Below are 24855 nucleotides of genomic sequence, written 5' to 3'. Positions count from 1 at the left end.
ACTACAACTTGAGAGTGACCCAAACGAATGATGTCAACACTTGGCATTAATTTAGTTGAAATTAGAGGTAAAAATAAAATTGTCAAACAAGGTTATTTCATGTACTTTTTTTGAAATTATAAATGACTGGGTGGTGTAGTCTTGGAATTTATAATAAAGAGAGAAGAAAAGTTTTAAAAGTTAGCTTACAGAAAACCATTTTTTATGCAGCTACTGAGTGTAGGTTACTTTCAATAAGATCGTGATCGTATATTTGTAAGCTTGATTGGTATTCAACGGCACCCTTATACACATTAACTTTTGACTAAAAATAACTGAATATGAGCAGTGGAAGTACTAAAAGATTGGAAGGATTTCGAAATGCGGTCGGAGAAGGAATTATTTATTGAATAATCTGACTCAGAAGATACAAAATATGGCATTATTTATGAAGAGGTCGCAAGGGACCGAGTCGTTCAGACTCACATGCATGCAAACATAGATATATAGTAAAAAACACACACTTAATTCAGGTTGGCGTAGTTTCTCCAAAACAAACTGAGGTTGTAATTGAGGTTTATAAGGTTTGGGTTGTCGGAGATGGGAAGGCGTGGTCAGCAACATTGCCACCATGGCAGCACTTGTAGTTAACGGAAGTGACCTCCATGACGCGTCCACAAGAGGAATTAGGGCATGTTATGGTTGCGAGAACATCAAGAGTGTTGAATTCGCATGGTTGAGGAGCAGGAAGATGACGCTTGGTCTCATAGTACTCTTGGAAGGCAATGTCGAAGCCTTCTTTGACCAGAACTCTGTCTTTCCACTTTTCGAAGTCAGCCACAGTCTGATACATGGGTTGGGCGTGCCCTAAAATCTTCACGTTGGACCCTTTGCTGAGAATGGCCCATCCCTGCGTGTCCTGCTTCAGGCAAAGCAAAGACTTTACAATCTCTTGGATCTCACAGTCCAACTTCTCCGAATGCTTTTTCTGTCTCTTCCCTTCCACTCCGATCCAGAACCGAGGAACTATCTTCGGATCGTCCTTCCCCAAATGGTAATGCTCTATTATTGCATCTGCCCTCTTTATTGTTTCGTGCCTCTTTATTTTATCCACTGCCACACTGAATTCTCGGCTCCACTTGTCGCTGCCTCCATATATGAACACGTACCTATCACCTTTCACCTATTCATTCACACACACAACAATTTTAGGGTTAGTCGGTGAATGTACAGAAAACTTGGTAAGCTTGTTTTGGGGGTTTTATTACCTGTATGCCGTGAAGATTTGTTTTCTTTACTTCGTCCCAGAACCATTTCCATTTCTGCGCAAGTAGGTAGGCATCCGATTTTCTGAAAGGGAATGCGTCGATTCCCCATTCGAAGATGATGTCCAATGCATCATCGTTCAGCAGCACGCCCTGTGGCTTCACCACTGGAAGAATAGGTTTACCCTGGAACTTTAGATCCTCTTCAATCAGCCTTGTTCCTGGCAAGGGTTCAACGTACTCCACCACGTACCATTTTATGTAGCTTTTCAGAGTGTTGAACACCTCCCTCCGCGCATCACCCCATCCACTCTCCATCGGAATCCACAAGATCTTGAACTCCTCTTTCTTGAATCCGCTCTTGTCATTCGGATCCTCCACTAGTCCCTCGTAGATTGAATTCAGAAGCCGAATCTCATCTTCTATTCTGTCCAACCCCGAAATGAATAGCAACACGTACTTGTCCTTGAAAACCTCAACATTCTATTCACAAGCAAAACAAACCATCGTTTTTTATTTATAGTAAGACGATTGAGACCTTATAATAATTCTACACTGAATTAAACCTCGAAACGACTAATATGATACGAACCACTGTCCTTCTGGCGTTGCCATCGTATATTTGAGCGTTCTGAGAGCCATTTTTACTGATCAAGAGCTTCAAAAAGTCTACAATGTCTTTAGGCTTGTTAAAGTTCCTCTTACGCCTCCGGTAGTCTTCTACACGATCTGCAACAGTAAAATTTTAGCGAGTTAACTTCTTTTCATCACTTAAGTAAAGTAAAAACATGCAGAAACTCTGAGCAGACAAAAACCTTTTTGCTTCTCGCATATCACTAGTAGCCTGGCGAACTCATCCAGAGCGAGAGAAAGTTTGGCACGAAATTCCAGTAACGGATAGTTCCTGAAACATAAAAAGTTTAGGATTAATTACTCGACGACATTTGACATGAAGAACATGTTTTGTTGAGATAAGACTTACGATACACCCTGGAGGTTGCTATTGCAAGCGACAAGGGAAGCGACAACCCAGTAAACAACAAGGGGGATCTGCTCCAATGCATCCGACAAAGCAGGCACATCCTCGGTGTCATAGCTTTCATCAGCAGACAAGGTTCCCCAACGACTGATCTTCTCAACAGCCTCCAGCACCAGCTTCACTGTTGAGTTCAGATCAACCACCGGAAGCTGTCTATGCTGAACCTGATTCAGCACTTTCAACGAGTTCCCCAGAGGGTCTGATGCCTGATAAAGGTTCCAGAAGTTTCCATACTCCAAAGCGAAACCGGCTAGAGCTACCAACACTTTTGCATCCCACGAGAAGGTTCTCAGTTGTTGAAGAATCCTTAGGGTTGTTTGGTGTGCGTTCTCCATCCCCCAAGGGGTTGTTATCATCTGTCACCATAATCAATTGCTAAAAACATTTTCTAATTCATTGCTGTATCAACTAAAGTTTATTAAAATTTAAAAACATGCAGGTTTCATATTTCACTTAGAAATGATCTTATAATTTACATTTTTTAATAATTTTAACAGATAATTAAAATCCATATAGTTTTATCTTTAAATAATATACAAAAAACATTAGTGAATTCTTTTATCACACAAATCATCCATCTAACGTTTTAATTCTGACAGAAAATGGTCTTAACAACCCTTGTAATACTACATTTAAGTTTTGCTTTAATAGAACATGTGAATGCATGAAGTGTATATTAGAAAATATGCTACTATATGTTCCTAAGTATATTCAAATGGGGTGATTTCTTCGCAAACAAATCATAATTAAAACTCGATATATATGATTTCTAATAAAATGGAGTGAGCGACAAAATACATGACAGGAAATGAGCTTCAGTTTTGAGAATTCTGGTTTGGAAATGTTTATGGCAATAGCATTTCCTGCAAAACCATTTTGCTCATCGATCTGCATGACAACCAAAATTATAGTCAGGTAGCTGAACACTGGAAGCTATAATTACTGATGACTTAAGAAAAGGAAGCTATAAAACATAAAAAAAGAGATTTTGTAAGTTATGAATTTGATTTTTGTTAATTTACCTTGAGAATAGCCCCTACAACTCTACTTGATAGCTTGATAACGCTGGACACCACGTTGAAAAGGGGCTCACTATCAAACACTTCGTCATCGTAAGTGTGGGATGCGTACACTTTCTCAATGAGCTCAATGTCACTCAACTGAAATGGGTTTGGCAGAAGAGGCTTTTGTTCAGGTTTAGAGATCGACATGTTGCTATTTCGTACGTTAATTAATTTGGATGGAAATGATGTCTCTTGTGCTATCATTAAGTTGCTCGACCTATTTATAAGTTAAGATTCTTGGAGGCTTTACATTTGGAATAATTATTAACTTTAGGTTGGAGGAGACAAATTTTAGAGAAGAATCAAAAAAGCATATAAACAAACAGCTTCTTTATTTGCTGTATAGAAAACGTGAAATGTGCTCTCTTGTGCAAAGTTCAGGTTTGCCCTAATGGATTCTTTGGTGAGTGGCCATATGATAAAGGATATAATTGCCATGTTTTTGTTGGTGTTGGAATTCGATGAAACTTTAGCTTTCTCAAAAGATGGTAGGTCACTTGTCTAAAGGTTCAAGGCAAGAAGATTACCGTGGACAATGTTACCATGCAAACCTTATATGACAGTGATTTGTTTCCTTTGTTGGAATGGAATTTCCTTGAACTTTTTTTTTTCTAGAAGGATGTATTGAAGGTCACTTGTCCATAGGTACAAGGCAGGAACATTTTCGTAGGTCTTCATGGTGAATTTTGTTTCATCATTACGCTATTTTTATTTATACTTCAATAAAAATGTGTACGAAATATATAATAAAAAATTTGATGTCGTCAATTAAAAGCTATCAGCAAATAAAATATAAGTAACTTGAAAGCACTTTGTTTGATGTTCTTTGAAAGAGATGCAACATACATGAATTCATTACCCGTATATATCCTTTCAAATATATAATACTTTATTAACTTGAAAGCTAGATAGATCTTTCTAAATATTATATTTAGGAAGATAGAGAGATATTTCAAGTTGCTGGAAGAAGATGAATCTCTTTTCTCGTTCCCAAAACACCCTCTGTATAAGATTTCATTTATGAAAATATTATTTGAAATGGATCAATCAAATCCGAGACGCATTGTGAAAAAGTTGGCAAAATGAGTTGTTAAAAAAACATTTTCCATTTAGTAATTGAAGGCTCAATCACTCACAATTTAATTGCTTGATCTTATTTTGCGGTGAAATTTTCATCATTAAAACTTGTGCTCATTCGTAAAGAATACATTTAAAATCTCGTGGACCCTACAATTTGGTCATTTTATAATTTGTTAGGTTTATCATTTTTTCCATTTGAATGATAAGATTTCACCGAAACATTTTCCTTGAGAAAGACCGACCAAAGGTTAGGGCAAGAACTATGTTGGGCAAAGTTATTCCATGAAATCAAATCGAGCCGACAAAATAAAGAACCAGATCCTAATACGCATAGTAAAATTACTATTTTTATAATAACAACACAGTGAGTTTCCATAACTGAAAAGTGTGAAGTTATAAATAGATTTTGATTGGACTATACTTTTTTATAATTTTTTAGAAAAAGAAATAAAAATAAAATAATTTTATTTATAAGTTATACCATGACCACAAAATATATGATCCCAAGATAAAAAAGAATCAACTAGGTTGTATAAAATCAATGGTCCAAAAGACATTTGAGATGGTAATGTTACTTTTATATATGTTGTATAGGTACAAATTTTAACTAGGTTTTATATGATCTTTTTATAGTAAAAGAATATTAAATTTGCTTTTGTTGTTTTATTTAATTTAACATCATATTATCTTATTTTATTTTATTTTTCAAAAGAAAGAAAGAATTAAAAAAATGGCTAATCGCCAAGTGCAGTGGAAGTATGAAAGGCTATACATATGATATTAAGGGCACATGAAAGGCTGTACATGAGATTAGGGATAGGAAATAAATTTGTTCCTCAGGACATTTTTGGAACTTGCCCTCATTATTTATTTCTCAAAAAGTATTTGATATTTAAAAAGTTTTTTATCTTTCATTATATATTTATTTTTATGCGATTTTATTCAATCGTCTATCATATAGTTCATAAGACACCTTTGATATATTTTTTTTAATTTTATTTATTATAATATAATAATTTAATGTGATTATTACGAATATTATTCATCATTATCCAATATATAATGACGTTCAAAAGATAAGTATTTATGTTAAATTTTAATTATTATTAGTCTAATCTTTGTTATTTATGTAATTTGGTTGGAATGGTGTATTATATTTTTTATTAATTAATGTAAAAAGAAAAGAGATTTCACTAGTGTTCCATTTTGGGGTCGAGTCACTCTAAACACCTTCATAATTTGCTCGTGAAAGTTGTCTGGTCACGTTCTCTAGTCACCTCCTTCGCTTCAAAGTTGTCCGGTCACACGCTCTGATCTCTTCTTTCGCTTCACCATCTAGAGGTGTACTTGTTAAATTTGTTCAGCAATTCAATGTAACAGTAATAAATGCAACCACCTACCTCTCCCCTTTGACCTATATTTATAGTTTTTGGCGTGAGCCTAAGATTAACGATATCTTAATATCGGCTCAATTCCGGTCCATTATCCTTAATCATGATTTACCTTAATCTTCGTGGGATTGGTTTGTTATCATCTATCGCAACCGACCATCCTTATCAAGCGTCACTATTTCTTGTTGTTCACGTCGAATCGTACAGTACAACCAGAATTTAAATAATGAAAATAAAGAGACTTAAAATATTTTTAATTTGAATATATGTTTTCCTTTCTTAATTTCTAAAAAATACTTTTAAATTTTATTAACTTTCTTTCATTGAAGTTTACAAATTTAATAAATATTTTGGTTCTCATAAAATTTTATTTAGTTCTCTTAATTTGAAATGTATACAATTATAATTTATTTCTAAATATTTGATATTGAAAAAACAAAAATATTTCCTTTTGATATTAAATATATGATAATATTGTGTTTATAATTTTTTATCATTTTATAAAAATTAATTAATTTATATTGAAACAATAAGAAAACAAGTATATATACCCGTTGTCCGAATAGGTATGAAAATTAGATAAAATTTTGATACCGTTGGATTTGAATATGAGTTTGATGATAAAATTCTTAGGTATGAGATAATGAAACTTGTCCCGCCTCATCGTAGTCATCCAAGATCTAATGGAATTTGGTGTATTTCGAAGAAATTATGATAAGTAAAATATTAATATTTTACTTTTATTTTAATATATCGTCTGTTATAAGAAAAGTTGTTAAAATATCAACATATAAATAAATTATGGGGAACAAAGAGAAAAAAAGAACAGAGGAGAAGAAAGAAGAATAGTCTGATTTTGTGCAAGCCCAAGGTATCTCTTAAATTGAATCAAAATCAATTCAGAAAAACAAACAGAAGCTGTTTGAAGCCATTATTTTCAACCACAGAAGGGCACAGAAGAGGCTTCATGGCAACAGCTGACACGTATAAAAATGATAAGATGATAATAAAGCAGCAGTGCAAGAAGTGAATTCCACAAAACTCATGACGATGAATCGATTAAGAAGCGTACTTCTTCTCAATCATGACATCGCCACTCTCAGGAACTTCAGCCTGGTTGTGAGTTTGACCATGGCAGCACTTGTAACTGACAGAAGCAATCTCCATGGATCTGCCACAACCAGTATCAGGGCAGTTAATAGGGTGGAGAATGTCAGCAGGGTAGTTAGCCAACTGCATGTGGGAACATTCCTGAGGGTAACCGCGCCGCTTGTGCTCGTAATATTCCTTGAAAGCAACGTCAAATCCTGCTTTCTCAAGCACCTTCTCTTTCCATATTTCAAAATCTCCTGCAGTCGCCAGCATTGCTTCCCCTTTCCCCAGAAGCTTCACGTTCGACCCTTTGCTCAGCAGAACCCACCCTGGTTGCTTCTGTTTCAGGATCAGCAAGCTCTTTATCTCGTCAATTGTCGGGTCCTTGTGTGTCTTCTGAATCATGTTCGCGAACAAGCTCTCTATGCCAACCCAGAACCGAGGAACGATCCTCGGATCTTCCTTTCCGAATGGGTAGTGCTCTATCACTGCGTCTGCCCTCTTGATGATCTCGTGCCTTTTGATTTTCTCCACTGCCAGTGTGAACTCTTGCATCCACTTCTTGTCATTGCCTCCGTAGATGAAGATGAAACTGTCCGCTTTGATCTGTTTCACAAGTTTATTTCCGTTTTCAACACTCAAACACAAGCAACAATGTTAACAATTAACGCTCAAGCTTTTTCTAGTTTTTGATGCACTTACAATGTCTTGGAGTCTGGGATTGACTTTCTTCATTTCGGCCCAGAACCAGTTCCACTTCTGGGTAAGGACATCATCGTCAGACGGTCTGAAGGGGAAGGCATCGATGCCCCACACGAAAATCATGTGCATGGCATTGTAGTTCACAACCCTTCCCTGAGGGTTCAGCACAGGGATGATGGGCTTGTTCTTGTAGTTCAAGTCCTCTCTTATGAGTCTGATTCCTGCTAAGGGAAAGAAGTATTCCACCACGTACCATGGCATTTCTAGCTTCAGACTATCGTACTCTGCCCTGTGCAGAAGATTCCAGTCTTCCACCACGGGCAGCCACAAGATCCTGAAGTCCTCTTTCCTGTATCCTTTCACTTCCTTAGGATCTTCTTGCAATCCCTCGTAGATTGATTGCAGCAGCCGAATCTCATCTCTGATGCTGTCCAAGCCAGAAATGAACAGCAACACGTGTTTCTTCCTAAACACTTCGATGCTAACCTGTTTTTTAGGTTTAAAAACAAAATGATAAGCTCATGTTTCAAAGGGACATCATCGTACACCAACTCAAGGAATGACAAACATACAGAAACTATTATATGATCAGGACCAATCTCACAATATTTACATGACACTTCATTAGCGTCTTCTTTTACCATTAGTATTTTTTTTTTTGTGAAATCATAAAAGATTTATATTGTGGGATGATGATATCCTGAAATAGTTACTTACCATTTGCCTAGTGAGACCATCGTACACATGTGGGTCGTGAACATCGTTGTGGTAGATAAGAACCTTGATAACCTCTACAATTTCTGTGGGGGTTTGGAGCAACTTCTTACGCCTCCAGTAGTCTTCTAGGTCACCTGAAATAATTACACAGACGATCCTTATCAGCATTGAATTTCTATTTATATTTATCCTTACATGCCATTGTTATTAAAAGGTAAACATTTGAGATGGCAATTAATTAATATCACAAGTGGTTATACATGAAATTGATTTTAAGTTATTTTCAATTGATGATTTCAGAAAAACTAAACAAAAAAGTGTAACTGCATTTTAATTTATATTAAATACTTCCACACTTTATAACAGATGGATCATGTTTTTCTGATTACACAGCTCTTGGAAACATTATTTTCTTATATCATATGTTTTAACTCTATTTTTTTATATTTCTCTTTCTTTCTTCACATTCCTTAACATTTAGGTATCTATTACCTTCTCATTTTTAATGTTTTTTTCTTTCTTATCTCTTATCACACCAACCTAATAATGCTCACTAAAATGGGTTTGATCATAGTTTTTTTTTCCCAAACCTATTTTCTTTCTGCTCCTGGTCAGATTCGCCTTCAATTTGCTGATAACGGCGGAAAGCTTATCGTCGAAATTAGCTATTTCATATCTGTCATCTCTGCACGAAAGTGATTGCAATATATGTATGAGCAATGTTATTTATATAATCAAGTTTATAATAATAAGAGGAATCGAAAAAAAAAAATAGCATTGAGATAAAACTTATCAGTATATCTATATATAAACTATTCCATGAATTCCTCAATTTATTAATACAAGGTACCATGTGACAGCCACGAACAAAAGCAAACAGAAAATGCCAGTGTCGTTGTTGTAATACTTAGACATAAAAAGAGATTAATAATTAGACAATTGTTGTTTTAGGAGCATATACTATGATCTAAGAGAAATTATGAAGATGTGAAAAAATGAATTACATATAACATGATTGCAGGTTGAGATCATAGGCACGCATAACCTAATGAAGTATATCTAATTAGTGTGAGGATGAACTTACGATTCACCAAGGAAGAAGTCAAAATGATTAGCACAAACAACAGTGGTGATGATTGCCCAGTAGACAGCAACAGGGATCTCTTGCATGGCTTCGGCCAAAGCTGGGACATCCTTCAAGTCATAACCTTTGGTGGAGAGCCTCTCCAACTCAGTGATGCACTCAACTGCGATCAGCAAGTTCTTCACCAAAATGTTGTAGTCAGCAACGGCTTGCCTGTTCCTCTCCACGATGTGAACTCGATTCATCTGTGCCAGTGATCTTCCAAGATGGTCTCCCGTTGGAACCTGGACAAGATGCCAAAAATTTCCATATTCCAAAGCCAAAGCAGCTAGAACTAGTATTGCTTTTCCATCCCACGAGTAGCTTCTCAGCTGGTCAAGTATCGACATTGCTGTCTCATGCGCGTGATGCTCGCCATGAGGTGTGTTCATCATCTGCACTCTCAAAACTAATTACTAAGAATACATGGATATGCATATAGAAAAGATTGGTAGTGGCAAAGTAAAATAATAATCCAATAAGAAGGAGTAGTAGTAATGAATACTGTGCTGCAGAATTATTGACCTGAGAAGCAATATGCTTGAGTTTAAGGAACGGTGGATCGAAAGTGGACAGAGCAACCTTGTCTTCAATGAGACCAACGGGTGTGCCAGTCTGCAAAAGAAATGGAAAACGATTAAACACATATGTTTGTGGAAGCGATCAATGTATATAGATTCATGAATTGAAGTTTAATTACCTTAACAGCAACGCTGTCGGCAACTGCGGTAGCACGCTTGATGACGTTGGAAGTAACGTTGAAAAGCGATTCCACATCGTACCTTTCAGCGGTGTGGACGTGAGTGATGTAGACTTTCTCAAGGATCTGATCATCAGTCCAACCCAAAGGGTTCAAAGTGTTGGTTTGAAGCAAAGGGGTTGCTGGGATAAGTGAAGTTGCCAATGCCATTGTTGATGCTCTCTTTGTATCTCTCAGGTTTTGATGCAAGTTGTGGGTTCTGGTCTCACTGCTTGGCCTATTTATAACAGTTAGAGTGAGTAAGAGTTTACAGTTGCAGCAAGTGCTTTAGCAGAGAGAACCTAAGAGGCAACTCTTTTTGTGACATGGATGATGGATTTTACCGTTTAGCCATGTGAGTAAGTAATTGATATGATGTGAGGAGGGATAGTTTGGAGATTTGGTGATGATTTGGTGCAGCTTTTGCTTTAGAAAAGGAGAGGGTATGTTTGTTCTCAAAATGTAGAAGGAAGGAATAATTGTGTGTTACTAAAGGTTAAAGGAAGCGAATGTTCATCAGAAGAGTGCCACAAGCTAGCAACGGATACCGTCATCTTCTTTTGTCTCCATGGGCTCATCCGATATGTAGTAGTAACGTAACCTGCATGCACAGGATCACATCACTTCGATAGTATTAATGAATGATCATGTGATGTGATGTGATGTCTCCAGTCATCTTATCTTTTAATACTTAAATTCAAAATTAGATAATTAACAACTGTTTAAAACTCACTATAAAACTAAATTATTTTCTGGAACTGTTAAATTATGTGGCACTATGAGAAGAAAAATATTACCGAGACTCTCAAACTTTTATATATATATATATGGAAATGCTTTAAAAGAGTGTACATTAATGGATTTTTGCCATTTTAGGTGCTTAATTTAAATCTTATCATTTACTTCTTCCTGTTCTAGCTACTGATATTATTACCAAAAGCGGAAAAGCATTTCAAATCTTACTTTATTCTTGTCTTTGAATGAAGTTTTGTACCCAACATAATCATTGGAATCATAAATTATATATATATGGAAGAAAACACAATGTTTTATCAATTACAATAAATAAATGATCAGAACTGTTTATCAACAAAGATCCAAATATAAATAGTTTAGAAAATCTTTGTAGAAACCTTTGTAAAACCTTAATTTTTTCAATTTACTGGTCTGAAATATATATATATATATATATATATATATATAGAGAGAGAGAGAGAGAGAGAGAGAGAGAGAGGCAGAGAGAAAGAGAGAGATTGACTAATTTCGTTCACAAACCTAGATAAATATTCTTTATGATCTCATCTTTTAATCCTATTTTTATAAATTCAAGACTGTATTTAAGATATTAGAATCAAATTCAACATTAGTTTATTTAATATAGAAGGTAATAATAATATTAAAAAAACTAATGTTGAATTTGATAAATTATCAACATTCAGAGTAATGATATTTTTCCACTGGACACAAATATATGGTATCAAGAATTAGCTAACTAGAATAAGATTTTTTATAAAACCTAAAATAATAAATGATAACTTTAATTTATATATAAGTTATTTTAAATTATAAAAAAATTACTTTTTTTTTTTCTATAAAAAATGGTTTGGAGAAACTTACATCGATCTTCTCGCTGAAATATCTAACTGTTGCAGTGTCTTGTCTCTTGGGGTTCTTGAATTTAAATGTGTAGAATGAATCAAGAAATCATATATTTAAATTCTACCACTTATTACAAAAGTTGTTATTTAGAGGAGAATAATTCAACAAAATATAAAGTAGAGGTAATAATAACATGCAGCGCTTAAAATATATTATAAAAAAAACATTAGAAATATTAGAACTGTATATAATATTTTTAAAAGTCCCATGACAGATATTATTTAATTGTTGACTTCTTTAATGTATTTTTTACTTATAAGTATGCATAAAAATTATCTTTATTTAATGATAGTGTTTTTAGGTTATTTTCCTTCTCATAAACTATCAGTTTCCAACGTCCAATGTTTGATTCAATTATGAATGATTAATTGTTCAAGATGGACTCAATATAACAGTATTAAGGAAAAAAAAACCATTAAAAAATAATTCTACATTCGATGATCAGTGGTCTAAACCTGATTTTGTTATTTAAGAAAAAGGAGATAAAGTAAGGAAGTTGCATATCCAAAGTTGAAGGAAAGACGTCTGAATTAAGAACATAGAAGACTTTATTAAGAACATAAAAGACTTTACAGATACTAATTGTTGTGAGAGCATGTTGCTTTACAGAAATGTATCAAAGGTTGTTCAGAGCTTCTGAATAATGCACGTCAATTGCTAAAATAGAAAGTAAAAATTAAGATCTAAAACCCTTTATTATGGGATATTTTGTTAATTAATGTCTTAGGAGATATGGTCCTTCATTTATACTTTTCAGGTGATATCATATGAATATTTGCCACGTACCTACCGGGCAAAGCTATTTTGGTTTTCATATATTTTGTTTGAATTTTAAATTCAAAAGAAAAAGCACTAAGAAGAAAGGTTTAAAAATATTTGCTTTTTAGAAACTGGGTTTTCTTTCTTTTTATTTTACTTTGTTTTCAATCGAACAAAAAAATAACTACAGTTAATTAAGTTAACAATAATGACGTAAAAATTTGTCGTAATGTCATTTTCTTTGAAGATGTTTTTCCTAGTTTAGATAATCCTAGTGATCATAACAACATATGTTTCTGTCTTTATACAATTCTCAAATCTATGTAGTCCATATGTTTTTCATGATAATACTGCTAATAATGATGTCACTGTTTTTCTCCTGAAAACATACTTGAGAATAGTTCTCTTAGAAGATGTAGCAGAGCGAAACTCACTCCTGATTATTTAAAAGACTATCAAGTTAAATTTAACACCTACTTTTCATAATTTATTTGTATAAAGACAATAGTGTACTTGTATTTGTGGACAGCTTGAAATTAAATTACACATCGTATTAATTTCAATTCAAATGTAATATTGTCGTGGACTGCAATTTCATTTATCTGTATCTCAACCTAACCCAATTAACTAAGCATAACAGATGTTAAATATAAGGTGATTGGTGCCTAGAAATTGATTGATTACTTTAAATGACATTTTAATGAATAACCAAATTAATAGACCTACTAAATCAAATTACCAAATTGTCAGAGGTCAAAATATATTTAATGCATTAATATATCTTGTAGTAATATTATGTTTCTCCATATTAACATAGCATGAATTGATATATTTATAAATTCATCAGAATCTCAGTTCTATTTGAGCTAACCTAATAATAAACTTTGTTGAGTGAATAAACATTCAAAACTGTAAATAAAAATCAAGGCAATAAATTAAATCCATTTCAAACACAACTCATACAAACAACATATGCCATCAAAATCGGCTTGCCTAAACATCCCTGAAAGTTACAAGGTTGTTTATTCCTTCAATTCGGGAAAATGAATCGTATTTGATAGCAGGTAGCTTATAACAACTGAACTAAAACTTCTTGGCCGAAAAAAATCAAGTTTGAAAATGCTAATATTAAACATTTTTTTTCGTTTCGACTAGATACTATAAATACTGCTACGAAAAGCATTTATCTATCTTTTTATCCTATGTGTAAAAAGATTGTAGCGTCTAATTAAAAAAGAAAGCTTCACAACCAATGGTCGTTACAGAATCCTAAAACCAGGACCTAAACATTAATATATATGCTTAAATACAAAACTGCTAACATGTAAATAGCAGTACAAGACTAAACATCCAAACTTAGATTGTGCAATCTGCAATTTTACTAACTAACAATATAATAGTTGCATTGAAAGAGTTGAAACAACTGTCACATAATACCGAATATACCAATTTTCTCAATCAAGTAAATCGGAAAGTGCCTTTTTCTTAAATGCTTCAACTTCAACCAACCGGTTAGCCACTGATTTGTTGGGAAATATGTTATCAGATTTCATCCTCTCTCTAATACCATAAGCTGGAACCTTGGCGTTTCTATATGCCTGTATCAGAGCTTCGAACTGACTTATTCGAGATGTATATCCAGAACTTCTCATTGCATGAAAAATCTTCTCCGAGTTATGGACGTCGCCCCTTCTTGAATACTGCCATAAAATAGTCATATAGGTGCTAAACATTGGTCGCATATTATACCGTTGGATTGCCTTCTGCAAAATAGAGTCTGCCTTTTCAACTTCACCTGCTTCGATATACAGTTTCACAAGTGCATTCCAGGCAAAAGGGCCTATATTGATCCCACTATCTGCCATTCGCTTAATAAGATCCTTACCCTTCTTTAGCATATTATTATTTGCATAAATCATCAGAAGAACTGAGTATTTCTTGGAATTAAGTTTCCATTTCTTTGACGCCCTATCAAAAATTGATTCAGCTTCTTCAATTTTCTTTAACTTTCCCCAAGCTTCAACTGCAGCAAGGCAGTCATCAACCCCAGGATTTGATTCACAAACCTTCCAAATTCTCTCCACTTCATCGGCCTTTCCCAGGTTTGCATAAAGACGAATTAATGTTGCACATAGCCACCGATTCTCTTTCAAGTTTTCACCTTCTATCTCCTTCAGTACAGTTTCAGCCTTTTCATTGAGCCCAGCTTTGGTGTAATGTTTAGCCAAGAGTTCCTGAATTTGGATGTCTGGCTCAATCCCTTCCACCTTCATTGTCTCCAATACTTGCTCCATTCCAGCAATATCATTGAAGTGGCCCTTCGTGTCTAATAAGAGTCTGTAAGTAAAGATACAAGGTTTGACATTCTCTTTTTCCATCAGTAGTAACACATCAGCCATTTTCTGCTTGTTCAAATTCTTGTACAAAAGCAGCAACTGGTTACAAGTAAATGATGTAAGTGGAAAATTCAAGTCCTTCATTTTGTTGAATATTCTCTCAGTTGCCATTATATTGCTCCGACCAGCACAGTTAGCCAGCAGCGTTCGGTATAATAGCTCACCTCTAAAAGATTCTGGAACACTCTCAATGTATTTCTCTGCCTTTTGGAGGCCATGTAACTTGGCAATCAAATCGAGTTTAGAAACATAATCTCTTTCACCAAATTCAAGCTTCTTGTTTGACTCTAACCACTGAAAGAGCTACAGCTCCAATAAAGAAAACATTACAGCATAAAGCATTATATTGAAAAACCAGAAACTTAAAAAAGGTTATTATACATCATCAATGTCAATTCGTAAATTAAACAGATACCATAGTTATTGTTCACATAAAGCTGAAGAGCAGAAATTTTGATGATGTCTAAAAGTCAAGTCTCAAGTGCTCTTATTGCAAGAAGATCTTCATGAAGACTTGTTTTTATATTAAAGCTTTTGTACTTTAGTAGATTTATGTATAGGGTGTGGTTTATCTTTGATTCTATGCCTTAGGCTGCGATAAAATTTATTTTGAATAAGAAAACCTCATTTTATACTCAAGATAATTGATTATCAACTTATAATAATCGATAATCGATTATCAACAATCAATTATGACTTGCCATAATTGATCATCACAAGCAATTATAAGAATTTTTAAGCAAGTTTTTTACCGTTGTGCATTCATTAAATGCATAATCAATTACCACACGTTAGTTAGTTGACAACGGATTTTTGGAGGTATCCTTGAGTAAGATCTCTATAAATTAGATTGGGACTCTCATTCTAAAAAACGAAATACGAAACATGCAAAAAGTGTATTTCGAAATTCTTATCTGCAGGTTGCGGTGATAAGTGTTCTAGGGTTTGTTGAACCCTTGTGTTGTGGCTTTGAGAACTTGGCGTGTTGGCATAGAGCGAGAACTTTTATAGGGAGTGTGATTGAGTGTTGTTGTTGTTGGTATAGAGAGAGAACTTTCACAGCGAGTGTGATTGAGTATTGTTGTTGTTGGCATAGAGCGAGAACTTTCACAGGGAGTGTGATTGAGTGTTGCTGCTATTGCTGAGTTAAAAGCCTATCATCCTTCGTGAAGCATTCAGAGATCTCTATAAATTAGATTGGGACTCTCATTCTAAAATACGAAATAAGTGTATTTCGGAAAATCGTATCTGCAGTGTGCGGTGATAAGTGTTTTAGGGTTTGCTAAACCCTTGTGTTGTTGCTTTGAGAAATTGGCATGTTGGCATAAAGCGAGAACTTTCACAGGGAGTGTGATTGAGTGTTGTTGCTATTGGCATAGAGCGAGAACTTTCACAACGAGTGTGATTGAGTGTTGTTGTTGTTGGCATAGAGCAAAAACTTTCACAGGGAGTGTGATTGAGTGTTGTTGTTGTTGCTTAGTTGAAAGCTTATCATCCTTCGTGAAGCATTAAGAGGAAGTGTTCATTCTTTGTGAAATTCAGAGGAGGTGTTTATCCCTTGTGGGTCACAGGAAAAGTGAATTTCATCTCTTGGGTTAACAAGAGAGGTGTTGTAACCTTCAACTTGTTTATTTTCTTTGTAATTGTAACCGTTTGTTGGTTTATGCTAGTGAAGCGTTAATTCTCAATTGAGATTAACAACTGGATGTAGGATCTCTGTGATCCGGACCAGAATAAAAATTACTTGTGCAATTTTCTCTCGTCCTTACTCTTTTAATTTGTTTAAATTTTTTTAAGGAATTTTTATATTTATTTGAGAAAATTATTAAAAGAACGATTTGATATAAGAAACCAATTCACCCCATCTTGGTTTGTTGAACGCGTTAACTATTTTGCTGCGCCGCACTGACAGTTACTACCACAAAAAATAACACATTAATGGAACAAAACACTTCGTGCAAAACATTGCCTATTTATTATCAACTGAAGGAAAAAGTGCGCCTCTAAAAACATTTGCAACTCATAAATATGCCAGGAAAAACACAACTACTCCCCAGTCCTAATCATAGTTATAAAATCCTGGAAAGAATGGAGCACCAAACTACAAAAGTTCTAGATAAGTTAAAGAAATTCTACAATTTATGTTACGGGTATGCTCAACTCTAACTAGCCAACAAATCCATACCAATGATAATTTTATCTGAATAGTTTCATCAATATCTAAACTATATAAGATGAAATGAGTTTTTCAAACTATTATCCACTAACGTGAGTTTTGAGAAAAAGAATCCTCCCACTGATTGTATGGAAATATTTTGCCTTGTAGACTAACATCTCTTTTCTAACGTTATTCTATTGTAAATGGTTAGTGTTTCAGATTTAATAATCCATATGTAGTAGTTATTGAGGTCTGCATATGTGTTTCAGAAAGGTTTTAATCCTACAATTGCAAATAAGACTATTTTCTCATTCCCAATATTAGCAAAACCTATCTGTAAACACATTCCATGCTCGTAACCTGTTTTAGCACTGTCCATCATTCCATTTTGGGTTTCTGTACACACCTTTTGATTAATTGAATTCTGGTTTTGGAATACTTGCTTGAAATTTCGACTTTTCTGTACGAGGTGTCTAGTTAGTTTGCTCCAAATTTGGTTGCTGTATCTATGAGATCCGTTTTAGAATAAATGGAGACTTTATTGCTTTAGTTTTTGCCTGATATGTATTTCAGCTGAGAGTAAAAGCACTTAATCTGATTTACAATTTTGAACAAGATTTCCTCAAATTATTGAAACTGCTTGGAATTGTAACTTGGTTATGATTCCCAAAGTATTGAGTATTACTTTTCCACAAAACCCATGAGTATTTGGTTTCTCTCAACATCTCAAACTCATTTTAAATACTAGAAGGAATCCTAGGGTGATTTTCCTAATAATTATTCTCGTAGTTTAAACATCATCGTACAGAACTTCAAAACTAAAATGTTATAATTATGCCACATATTTACCCACCATGAATATGCCACAAAATAATGCAACTATCCCTCTAAAACAATTGTCCCACTAGAAATCGACCTTATGACCTTGATTTTGATACCAATTATTGAATTGAGTACTTACCACAAAACTAAAAGTTATAGTATATGGTTAGAATGAAATGCTCTCTACTTAAGAGTGTGGCAGCTCGAGCCATGATTCAATTATTATTCGACCCACTTGTCCTTCCACATGAAGCAATTGATGCACCTTGTAAGATAAGATAAAAGTTGTCTAGATTCACAACCCAAAAAAAGATTGGTAACCAACGTTTATGGTGTATTCCTGGTTTCAATACTGTATGCAGTAGATAATGTGCATAAGCAGGATGAATAGGATACCAATCGTAGTTAACAGGAACTGACAAAAAAGTGCAGTAGCAGGATGGCTGATCATGGGAATGATTTTCATAATGAGATTATAGATCTACAACAGTAATTTATGGACAATGCTGGCCAATGCCACAAGGTTACTAATTAACAGGATATGTAATATTTAACATACATAAATACATGGGTGTGCACATGCGAGCAGAAAAAATAATATCCTTTTCCCATTATATGAGATTGACTGCAAGATCAGATGATAGCACTGCATTCAATTAAAATTAAATTCCCAGAAATACTTTCACTACGAGATTCATAGACCTTTAGACATTTAAATCACCTCTATCATTTTCTCTTTGATGAGTGTCACAGCAATATCTAATTTTGTCCTAACTTTCCATATCCTATGCTTTCTTGCAAGACTTCACAATCCTATTAACGTACTGATTTATACCACGCCAACTTTTCCTCCAGCATTCACTACAATAATACGCTAAAACTTGGTATTGAGCTTGGTATCTACTTTGTGTTCACAAACTGTATAGGTTCTTTAAAGAACTATTCAAAATTAAAAATATTTATAAAGTCCGTCTGGAAATATCATAAAAGGATTGGTAGCAGAATACATAGGGATGTAAGAAAAAGATTTGCTAACTGTCACAACACAAGGGTGTAAACAAGGAAACTGGGTGGAAAATGTCAAGCAATAAACTTGAAACGCCAACGGCAACCTAAATTTGTAGAAAAATATTCGAAATGTTTAGCTGGATAAATTGATGGCATATAAAAGTTTCACTAATTTACCTGGAGAGCCCTCCCATACATTTTACCCTTCCGAAGATTGCGCACGGCCAACATGATCTCCTCCCGACCTAGTTCTTTCCCTTGTTGGACCCACTTATCGATAGCAGAATCAATTGACAAACCATGAGCTTTTACAATTTCCTTGAATAGTTTCAATTGAGACTGTCTATCTGGTGATTGTTTCTTGGTTGGACCAGTCTCATCATCAGATAACTCCAGCTCATCATGTAGTTTTTCACTCTCCTCATCCCCATTAGAAAAGTCTGCGTCAGATTCATCATTACTCCCACCCTCCAGCTCACCATCATCCTCTTTCGTACTGCTAGCTCCGGCTTGCGAGGAAATCCCGCGCCAGTCTACAGCAAAATTCAGGGAAGCAATGTCCGTGGAGCAAAACACATCAGCTAACAGAAACCTACCGTACGAGATGTCAAGATACTGGTGTATACCACGCTCGTTTTCAAGACAAGTGGTAGGCACTAAATTGACACAAGGAGCACGGGTAGCTCCCGCATTAAGCCTTTGGCTCCTACCACAGTAAAAAAACAAGCATAAACTAATCAGATTGTGATGCAAAAACAAAAATAAAAGCAACAGTTCGGTAGAATCATTAGCCTAAAGGCACTAAGAAACCTAGTTCACAAAAAATGATACAATCAGGCAGTGCGCAGAAGGATTAAACTTTAATCATAAGATGGTGGAGACGAAAGGAGAGTTGGTGTTGAATGTAATTTGGAGAATCTGTGTCTGAATGAAAGAGAGTGAGTTGATTGGTTACCTGAGACAAAGAGAAGCTCGTCGGAGGGTCCACATCATAAGAACAGAGCCCAGGAGAAAGCGAGAGAAATTATGTTTTTTTCCCAGCTTAACACATATTACTGTGTTCCATATTTAGATAGAAGAGAAAAATAAAGAAATTATAATTTTTTTGTAACGGGAAGATATGTTTTTATATGTTTAAAATTTGTTAAATTATAATTTTGAAATAAAAAATTTTCGAATTATTTATTATATGATTTTGTGAAATGATATGTTTATATATATATATATATATATATATATATATATATAATTGTTTTTAATTTTTATAATTTTTTTAATTTGAGTTATTGTATTAATGAAATTAAAAACATATAACTGAATACAAAATTTGTTTATTCAATTTAACCAATAATTACACGTATTGGAACACAAAGAAAATGAAATTAAAGAAAAAAAATTACAAATATATAAATATTTACACAATTTTTCTTTACTAGCTTTTATTTTCAACTTCTAATATTTAATAAATTAAATTTTGAAAATTAACAATTTAAATAAATTGAAAACTATACGAAGTTAAAAAACATGAAAAAAAAATTCAAACATATAAATACATATCTTCTCCGTACGAAAACTTATAATTTCCTTATTTTTCCTTTTTTTATTTTAATAAAATTCAAAATAAAGATAAAAATAAAAAATCAAAGAATTCGATTCTCAAAAACCAAATTATAATTGATATTTTGGTTAACACTAAAAAAAAGTCAAAATTCGATTCCCAACAAACTGAGAAACCAAATTCTAAACTAAAATAAAAAGTGTGCTATGCAAATATAGTGCACAGTATATTATACAGGTAATTTTAAAATTAATGTGTTAACCGGAGACGTATTCACGGGCAGTTTAATGTTTTCTCTTTCTCTAATAATTTTGTTAAGTGTTGTTTCACATTATTTGACTATTTAAAGTCATGATTGCACTACATAAAATTCACCAAAATGAATCGTATATGATAGCAGAAAGCTTATAACAACTGACTAAAATTTCTTGCCCGAAAAATATCAAGGTTGAATATGCTAATATTAAACATTTTTTTGGTTTCGACTAGATACTATAAATGCTATTACGAAAAGCATTTACCTACTGTCATGCTATCCTATGTGTAAAAAGATTGTAGCGTCTAATTAAAAAAGAAAGCTTCACAACCAATGGACGATATAGAATCATAAAACCAGGACCTAAGTATTAATATATGCTGATAGCAGTATAAGACAAAACATTCAAACTTGGATTATGCAATCTGCAATTCAACTAACTAACAATATAATAGTTGCATTGAAAGAGTAGAAACAACTGTCAGAGAATACCGAATGTACCAATTTTCTCAATCAAGTAAATCGGAAAGTGCATTTTTCTTAAATGCGTCAACTTGAACCAACCGGTTAGCCACTAATTTGTTGGGAAATATGTTATCAGCTTTCATCCTCTCTCTAATACCATAAGCTGGAACCTTGGCGTTTATATACGCCTGTATCAGAGCTTCAAACTGACTTATTCGAGATGTATAACCAGAATTTCTCATTGCATGAAAAATCTTCTCAGAGTTGTGGACGTCACCCCTTTTTGCATACTGCCATAAAACAGCCATATAGGTGCTAAACATTGGTTGCACATTATACCGATGGATTGCCTTCAGCAATATAGAGTCTGCCTTTTCAACTTCACCTGCTTGGATATACAGTTTCACAAGTGCATTCCAGGTCAAAGGGCCTATATTGGTCCCGCTATCTGCCATTCGCTTAACAAGATCCTTACCCTTCTTTAGCATATTATTATTTGCATAAACCATCAGAAGAACTGAGTAGTTCTTGGAATTAAGTTTCCATTTCTTTGACGCCCTCTCAAAAATTGATTCAGCTTCATCAATTTTCTTTAACTTTCCCCAAGCTTCAACTGCAGCAAGGCAGTCATCAATCCCAGCCTTTGATTCACAAACCTTCCAAATTCTCTCCACTTCATCGGCCTTTCCCAGATTTGCATAAAGACGAATTAATGTCGCACATTGCCACCGATTTTCTTTCAAGTTTTCACCTTCTATCTCCTTCAGTACAGTTTCAGCCTTTTCATTAAGCCCAGCTGAGGTGTAATGTTTAGCCAAGAGTGCCTGAATTTGGATGTCTGGCTCAATCCCTTCCACTTTCATTGTCTCCAATACTTGCTCCATTCCAGCAATATCATTAGACTGGCCCTTCACGTCTAATAAGATTCTGTAAGTAAAGATACAAGGTTTGACATTCTCTTTTTCCATCAGTAGTAACACATCAGCTATTTTCTTCTTGTCCAACTTCTTGTACAAAAGCAGCAACTGGTTACAAGTAAATGTTGTAAGTGGAAAATCCAAGTCCTTCATTTTGTTGAATATTCTCTCAGCTGCCATCATATTGTTCTGACCAGCACAGTTAGCCAGCAGCGTTCGGTATAATAGCTCACCTCTAAAAGATTCTGGAACACTCTCAATGTATTTCTCTGCCTTTTGGAGGCCACGTAACTTGGCAATCAAATCGAGTTTAGAAACATAATCTCTCTCACCAAATTCAAGCTTCTTGTTCGACTCTAACCACTGGAAGAGCTACAGCTCCAATAAAGAAAACATTAAAGCATAAAGCATAAAGCATTATATTGAAAAACCAGAAACTTAATAAAGGTTATTATACATTATCAACGCCAATTCGTAAATTAAACAGATACCATAGTTACTACCAATACAAAGAACACATTAATGGAACAAAACACTCCGTGCAAAACATTGCCTATTTAATATCAACTGAAGGAAAAAACGTGCCACTAAAAACATTTGCAACTCATCAATATGCCAGGCAAAACACAACTACTACCCAGTCCTAATCGTAGTTATTAAATCCTGGATCGCCCACTTTGGCAACCTAAATTTGTAAGAAAAATATTCGAAACGTTTAACTGGATAAATTGATGGCATATAAAAGCTTCACTAATTTACCTGGAGAGCCCTCCCATACATTTTACGCCTCCGAAGATTGCGCACAGCCAACATGATCTCCTTCCGACCTAGTTCTTTCCCTTGTTCGACCCACTTATCGAGAGCAGAATCAATCGACAAACCATGAGCTTTTACAATTTCCTTGAATAGTTCCGATTGAGTCTGTCTACCTGGTGATTGTTTCTTGGTTGGACCAGTCTCATCATCAGATAACTCCAGCTCATCATGTAGTTTTTCACTCTCCTCATCCCCATCAGACAAGTCCGCGTCAGATTCATCATTACTCTCACCCTCCAGCTCACCATCATCCTCTTTCGTGCTGCTAGCACCGGCTTGCGAGGAAATCCCGCGCCAGTCAACAGCAAAATTCAGGGAAGCAAGGTCCGTGGAGCGAAACATATCAGCTGACAGAAATCTACCGTAGGAGATGTCACGAGACTGGTGTATACCACGCTCATTTTCAAGACAAGTGGTAGGCACTAAATTGACACAAGGAGCACGGGTAGCTCCCGCATCAAGCCTTTGGTTCCTACCACAACGAAAAAACAAGCATAAACTAGATAAAAAATACAAATAAAATCGACAGTTTGGGAGAAACATTAGCCCAATCGCAATGAGAACCCTAGTTCACAGAAATTGATAGAATCAGACAGTGTGCAGTAGTATTAAACATTAATCATAAGATGGTGGAGAAGAAAGGAGAGTTGGTTTTTGGAGAATCTGTGTCTGAACGAAAGAAAGTGAGTTGGTTGGTTACCTGAGACGAAATGAAGCTCGACGGAGTGACCACATGATAAGATCAGAGTGAAAGAGGAAGCTTGAGAAATGCAATGAGGCTTAAACCCTAATTAGAAAACCCTCTCATTTTTATCACGGCGGCAACTCTGCCTAAACCCTCCACACCCTTTTTCTTTTCTTTTCTTTTACACAAATATCCTCCACACCTTATAAGGAAAGAAACTCTTCAATAAATTATACCTGCCAATTTTTATTCTTACTTTTCTGTCTGTCCGTTTTTAATCTCTTCGTCTTAAAATGCATCATTTTTAATCCTATAAAACATTATAGAGGAATCAAAATATTTTGGACAGTGCTCATTTAAAAAATATATATATTTTTTATAAATGAAGCATTTTTATTCCTTCGAAAGTTGGCTTACTTTAGTATTTTCTTAATCTCTTATTTATGAATTTAACACATGGTTTTATAACTCTAAAGATTCGTTTTGTTAATTTTATTTAGGAGGTAAAAGGTAAGCTTCTCAACTTTTATCTCTTTTGAATGTCTAAGAAAATTAATGAATATTTACAATATGAGATAAGTGAAAACAGTTTTTCTTATTAATTTGAATAGTGTTTCTATTGATGATGTTCTCCAGAACTGTGCATACATATTGAATTTAATTATTCATGAAGTATTAAAGGTGATTAGTGATGTGGTAGACCATATTAGAAATAATATTAAATGTGTAACCAATTTAGAGATTTCAATGCTGTCTTGAAAAATTTAGTGATATTAATATAATATGTCTTGAAAAGTATAGTGACATTATACATAAGTGGAAGCATGAACTTGATTGTTGAATCTTGTTAATAGACAAAGAATGAAGGAGAATTAAAAAGTTGTAAATTTTTACTATCTTTTATCATATCACTATAATGATTTCTATTCTTTATCATGACACAAGTTTTTATATTTTTTATAAGTTTAAAAATTTTAATATTTTTTAATGTCAAAGATGAAAAATATTGAATAATTATATTGTTGTGCTTACATTTAGTACAACTTTATATTCAAATATGAAGTTAGAAATATTGGTCTTTACTATGAAAACATCAATTCACTTTTGAGAGTTTAAATTGAAAAAATCAATTAAAGAAAACACATTGGTGATCAAACAATTAAAC

At 34.2% G+C, this 24855-nt stretch overlaps 4 protein-coding genes across 4 annotated transcripts; all 4 read right to left on the bottom strand.

Annotated features, from left to right (window-relative positions):
- Nucleotides 1-361: 361 nt before the first annotated feature.
- Nucleotides 362-3528, bottom strand: LOC124845671 (protein SIEVE ELEMENT OCCLUSION B-like). Its single transcript, XM_088095803.1, has 7 exons — nt 3306-3528; nt 3082-3171; nt 2227-2639; nt 2060-2148; nt 1837-1973; nt 1248-1727; nt 362-1162 (listed from the first exon to the last, which is right to left on the bottom strand). Exons 1-7 carry the CDS (start codon nt 3492-3494, stop codon nt 557-559), a joined length of 2004 nt encoding a protein of 667 aa, XP_087951929.1. The 5' UTR covers nt 3495-3528; the 3' UTR covers nt 362-556.
- A 3123-nt stretch (nt 3529-6651) lies between these two features.
- On the bottom strand, nt 6652-10403 carry LOC124845674 (protein SIEVE ELEMENT OCCLUSION B-like). The gene is made up of 7 exons (XM_047322814.2): nt 10153-10403; nt 9978-10067; nt 9414-9847; nt 8920-9014; nt 8330-8463; nt 7613-8098; nt 6652-7516 (listed from the first exon to the last, which is right to left on the bottom strand). Exons 1-7 carry the CDS (start codon nt 10360-10362, stop codon nt 6878-6880), a joined length of 2088 nt encoding a protein of 695 aa, XP_047178770.2. The 5' UTR covers nt 10363-10403; the 3' UTR covers nt 6652-6877.
- A 3465-nt stretch (nt 10404-13868) lies between these two features.
- Nucleotides 13869-20076, bottom strand: LOC124845673 (pentatricopeptide repeat-containing protein At1g80270, mitochondrial-like). Its single transcript, XM_088095900.1, has 3 exons — nt 19949-20076; nt 19171-19699; nt 13869-15308 (listed from the first exon to the last, which is right to left on the bottom strand). The coding sequence occupies exons 1-3, from the start codon at nt 19984-19986 to the stop codon at nt 14064-14066; spliced, it is 1812 nt and encodes a 603-aa protein (XP_087952026.1). The 5' UTR covers nt 19987-20076; the 3' UTR covers nt 13869-14063.
- A 1076-nt stretch (nt 20077-21152) lies between these two features.
- Nucleotides 21153-23878, bottom strand: LOC124829114 (pentatricopeptide repeat-containing protein At1g80270, mitochondrial-like). The gene is made up of 3 exons (XM_088095901.1): nt 23706-23878; nt 22949-23477; nt 21153-22561 (listed from the first exon to the last, which is right to left on the bottom strand). Exons 1-3 carry the CDS (start codon nt 23738-23740, stop codon nt 21317-21319), a joined length of 1809 nt encoding a protein of 602 aa, XP_087952027.1. The 5' UTR covers nt 23741-23878; the 3' UTR covers nt 21153-21316.
- Nucleotides 23879-24855: the final 977 nt, after the last annotated feature.

The sequence above is a fragment of the Vigna umbellata genome, chromosome 8 (assembly GCF_029865625.1).
Source record: "Vigna umbellata cultivar VRB3 chromosome 8, Vumbellata_1.0, whole genome shotgun sequence".
In the NCBI taxonomy this organism is placed as follows: domain Eukaryota; kingdom Viridiplantae; phylum Streptophyta; class Magnoliopsida; order Fabales; family Fabaceae; genus Vigna; species Vigna umbellata.
Note: the sequence above shows the minus strand (reverse complement) of the source record. Positions and strands in the feature narration are given on the sequence as shown.

What these genes read in the sequence shown, in the direction of transcription:
- LOC124845671 (XM_088095803.1), bottom strand. Translation starts at nt 3,494, where the DNA reads ATGTCGATCTCTAAACCTGAACAAAAGCCTCTTCTGCCAAACCCATTT. An exon ending in TTGTAGGGGCTATTCTCAAG is followed by an intron (nt 3,172 to 3,305) that starts GTAAATTAACAA and finishes GTTGTCATGCAG; the next exon opens with ATCGATGAGCAAAATGGTTT. An exon ending in CAAATCTTCACGGCATACAG is followed by an intron (nt 1,163 to 1,247) that starts GTAATAAAACCC and finishes GTGAATGAATAG; the next exon opens with GTGAAAGGTGATAGGTACGT.
- LOC124845674 (XM_047322814.2), bottom strand. Translation starts at nt 10,362, where the DNA reads ATGGCATTGGCAACTTCACTTATCCCAGCAACCCCTTTGCTTCAAACC. An exon ending in GACTTCTTCCTTGGTGAATC is followed by an intron (nt 9,015 to 9,413) that starts GTAAGTTCATCC and finishes ACTTTCGTGCAG; the next exon opens with AGATGACAGATATGAAATAG. An exon ending in ATGGTCTCACTAGGCAAATG is followed by an intron (nt 8,099 to 8,329) that starts GTAAGTAACTAT and finishes CCTAAAAAACAG; the next exon opens with GTTAGCATCGAAGTGTTTAG.
- LOC124845673 (XM_088095900.1), bottom strand. Translation starts at nt 19,986, where the DNA reads ATGATGTGGACCCTCCGACGAGCTTCTCTTTGTCTCAG. An exon ending in CGAGCTTCTCTTTGTCTCAG is followed by an intron (nt 19,700 to 19,948) that starts GTAACCAATCAA and finishes TTACTGTGGTAG; the next exon opens with GAGCCAAAGGCTTAATGCGG. An exon ending in TGTATGGGAGGGCTCTCCAG is followed by an intron (nt 15,309 to 19,170) that starts GTAAATTAGTGA and finishes TTGGAGCTGTAG; the next exon opens with CTCTTTCAGTGGTTAGAGTC.
- LOC124829114 (XM_088095901.1), bottom strand. Translation starts at nt 23,740, where the DNA reads ATGTGGTCACTCCGTCGAGCTTCATTTCGTCTCAG. An exon ending in CGAGCTTCATTTCGTCTCAG is followed by an intron (nt 23,478 to 23,705) that starts GTAACCAACCAA and finishes TCGTTGTGGTAG; the next exon opens with GAACCAAAGGCTTGATGCGG. An exon ending in TGTATGGGAGGGCTCTCCAG is followed by an intron (nt 22,562 to 22,948) that starts GTAAATTAGTGA and finishes TTGGAGCTGTAG; the next exon opens with CTCTTCCAGTGGTTAGAGTC.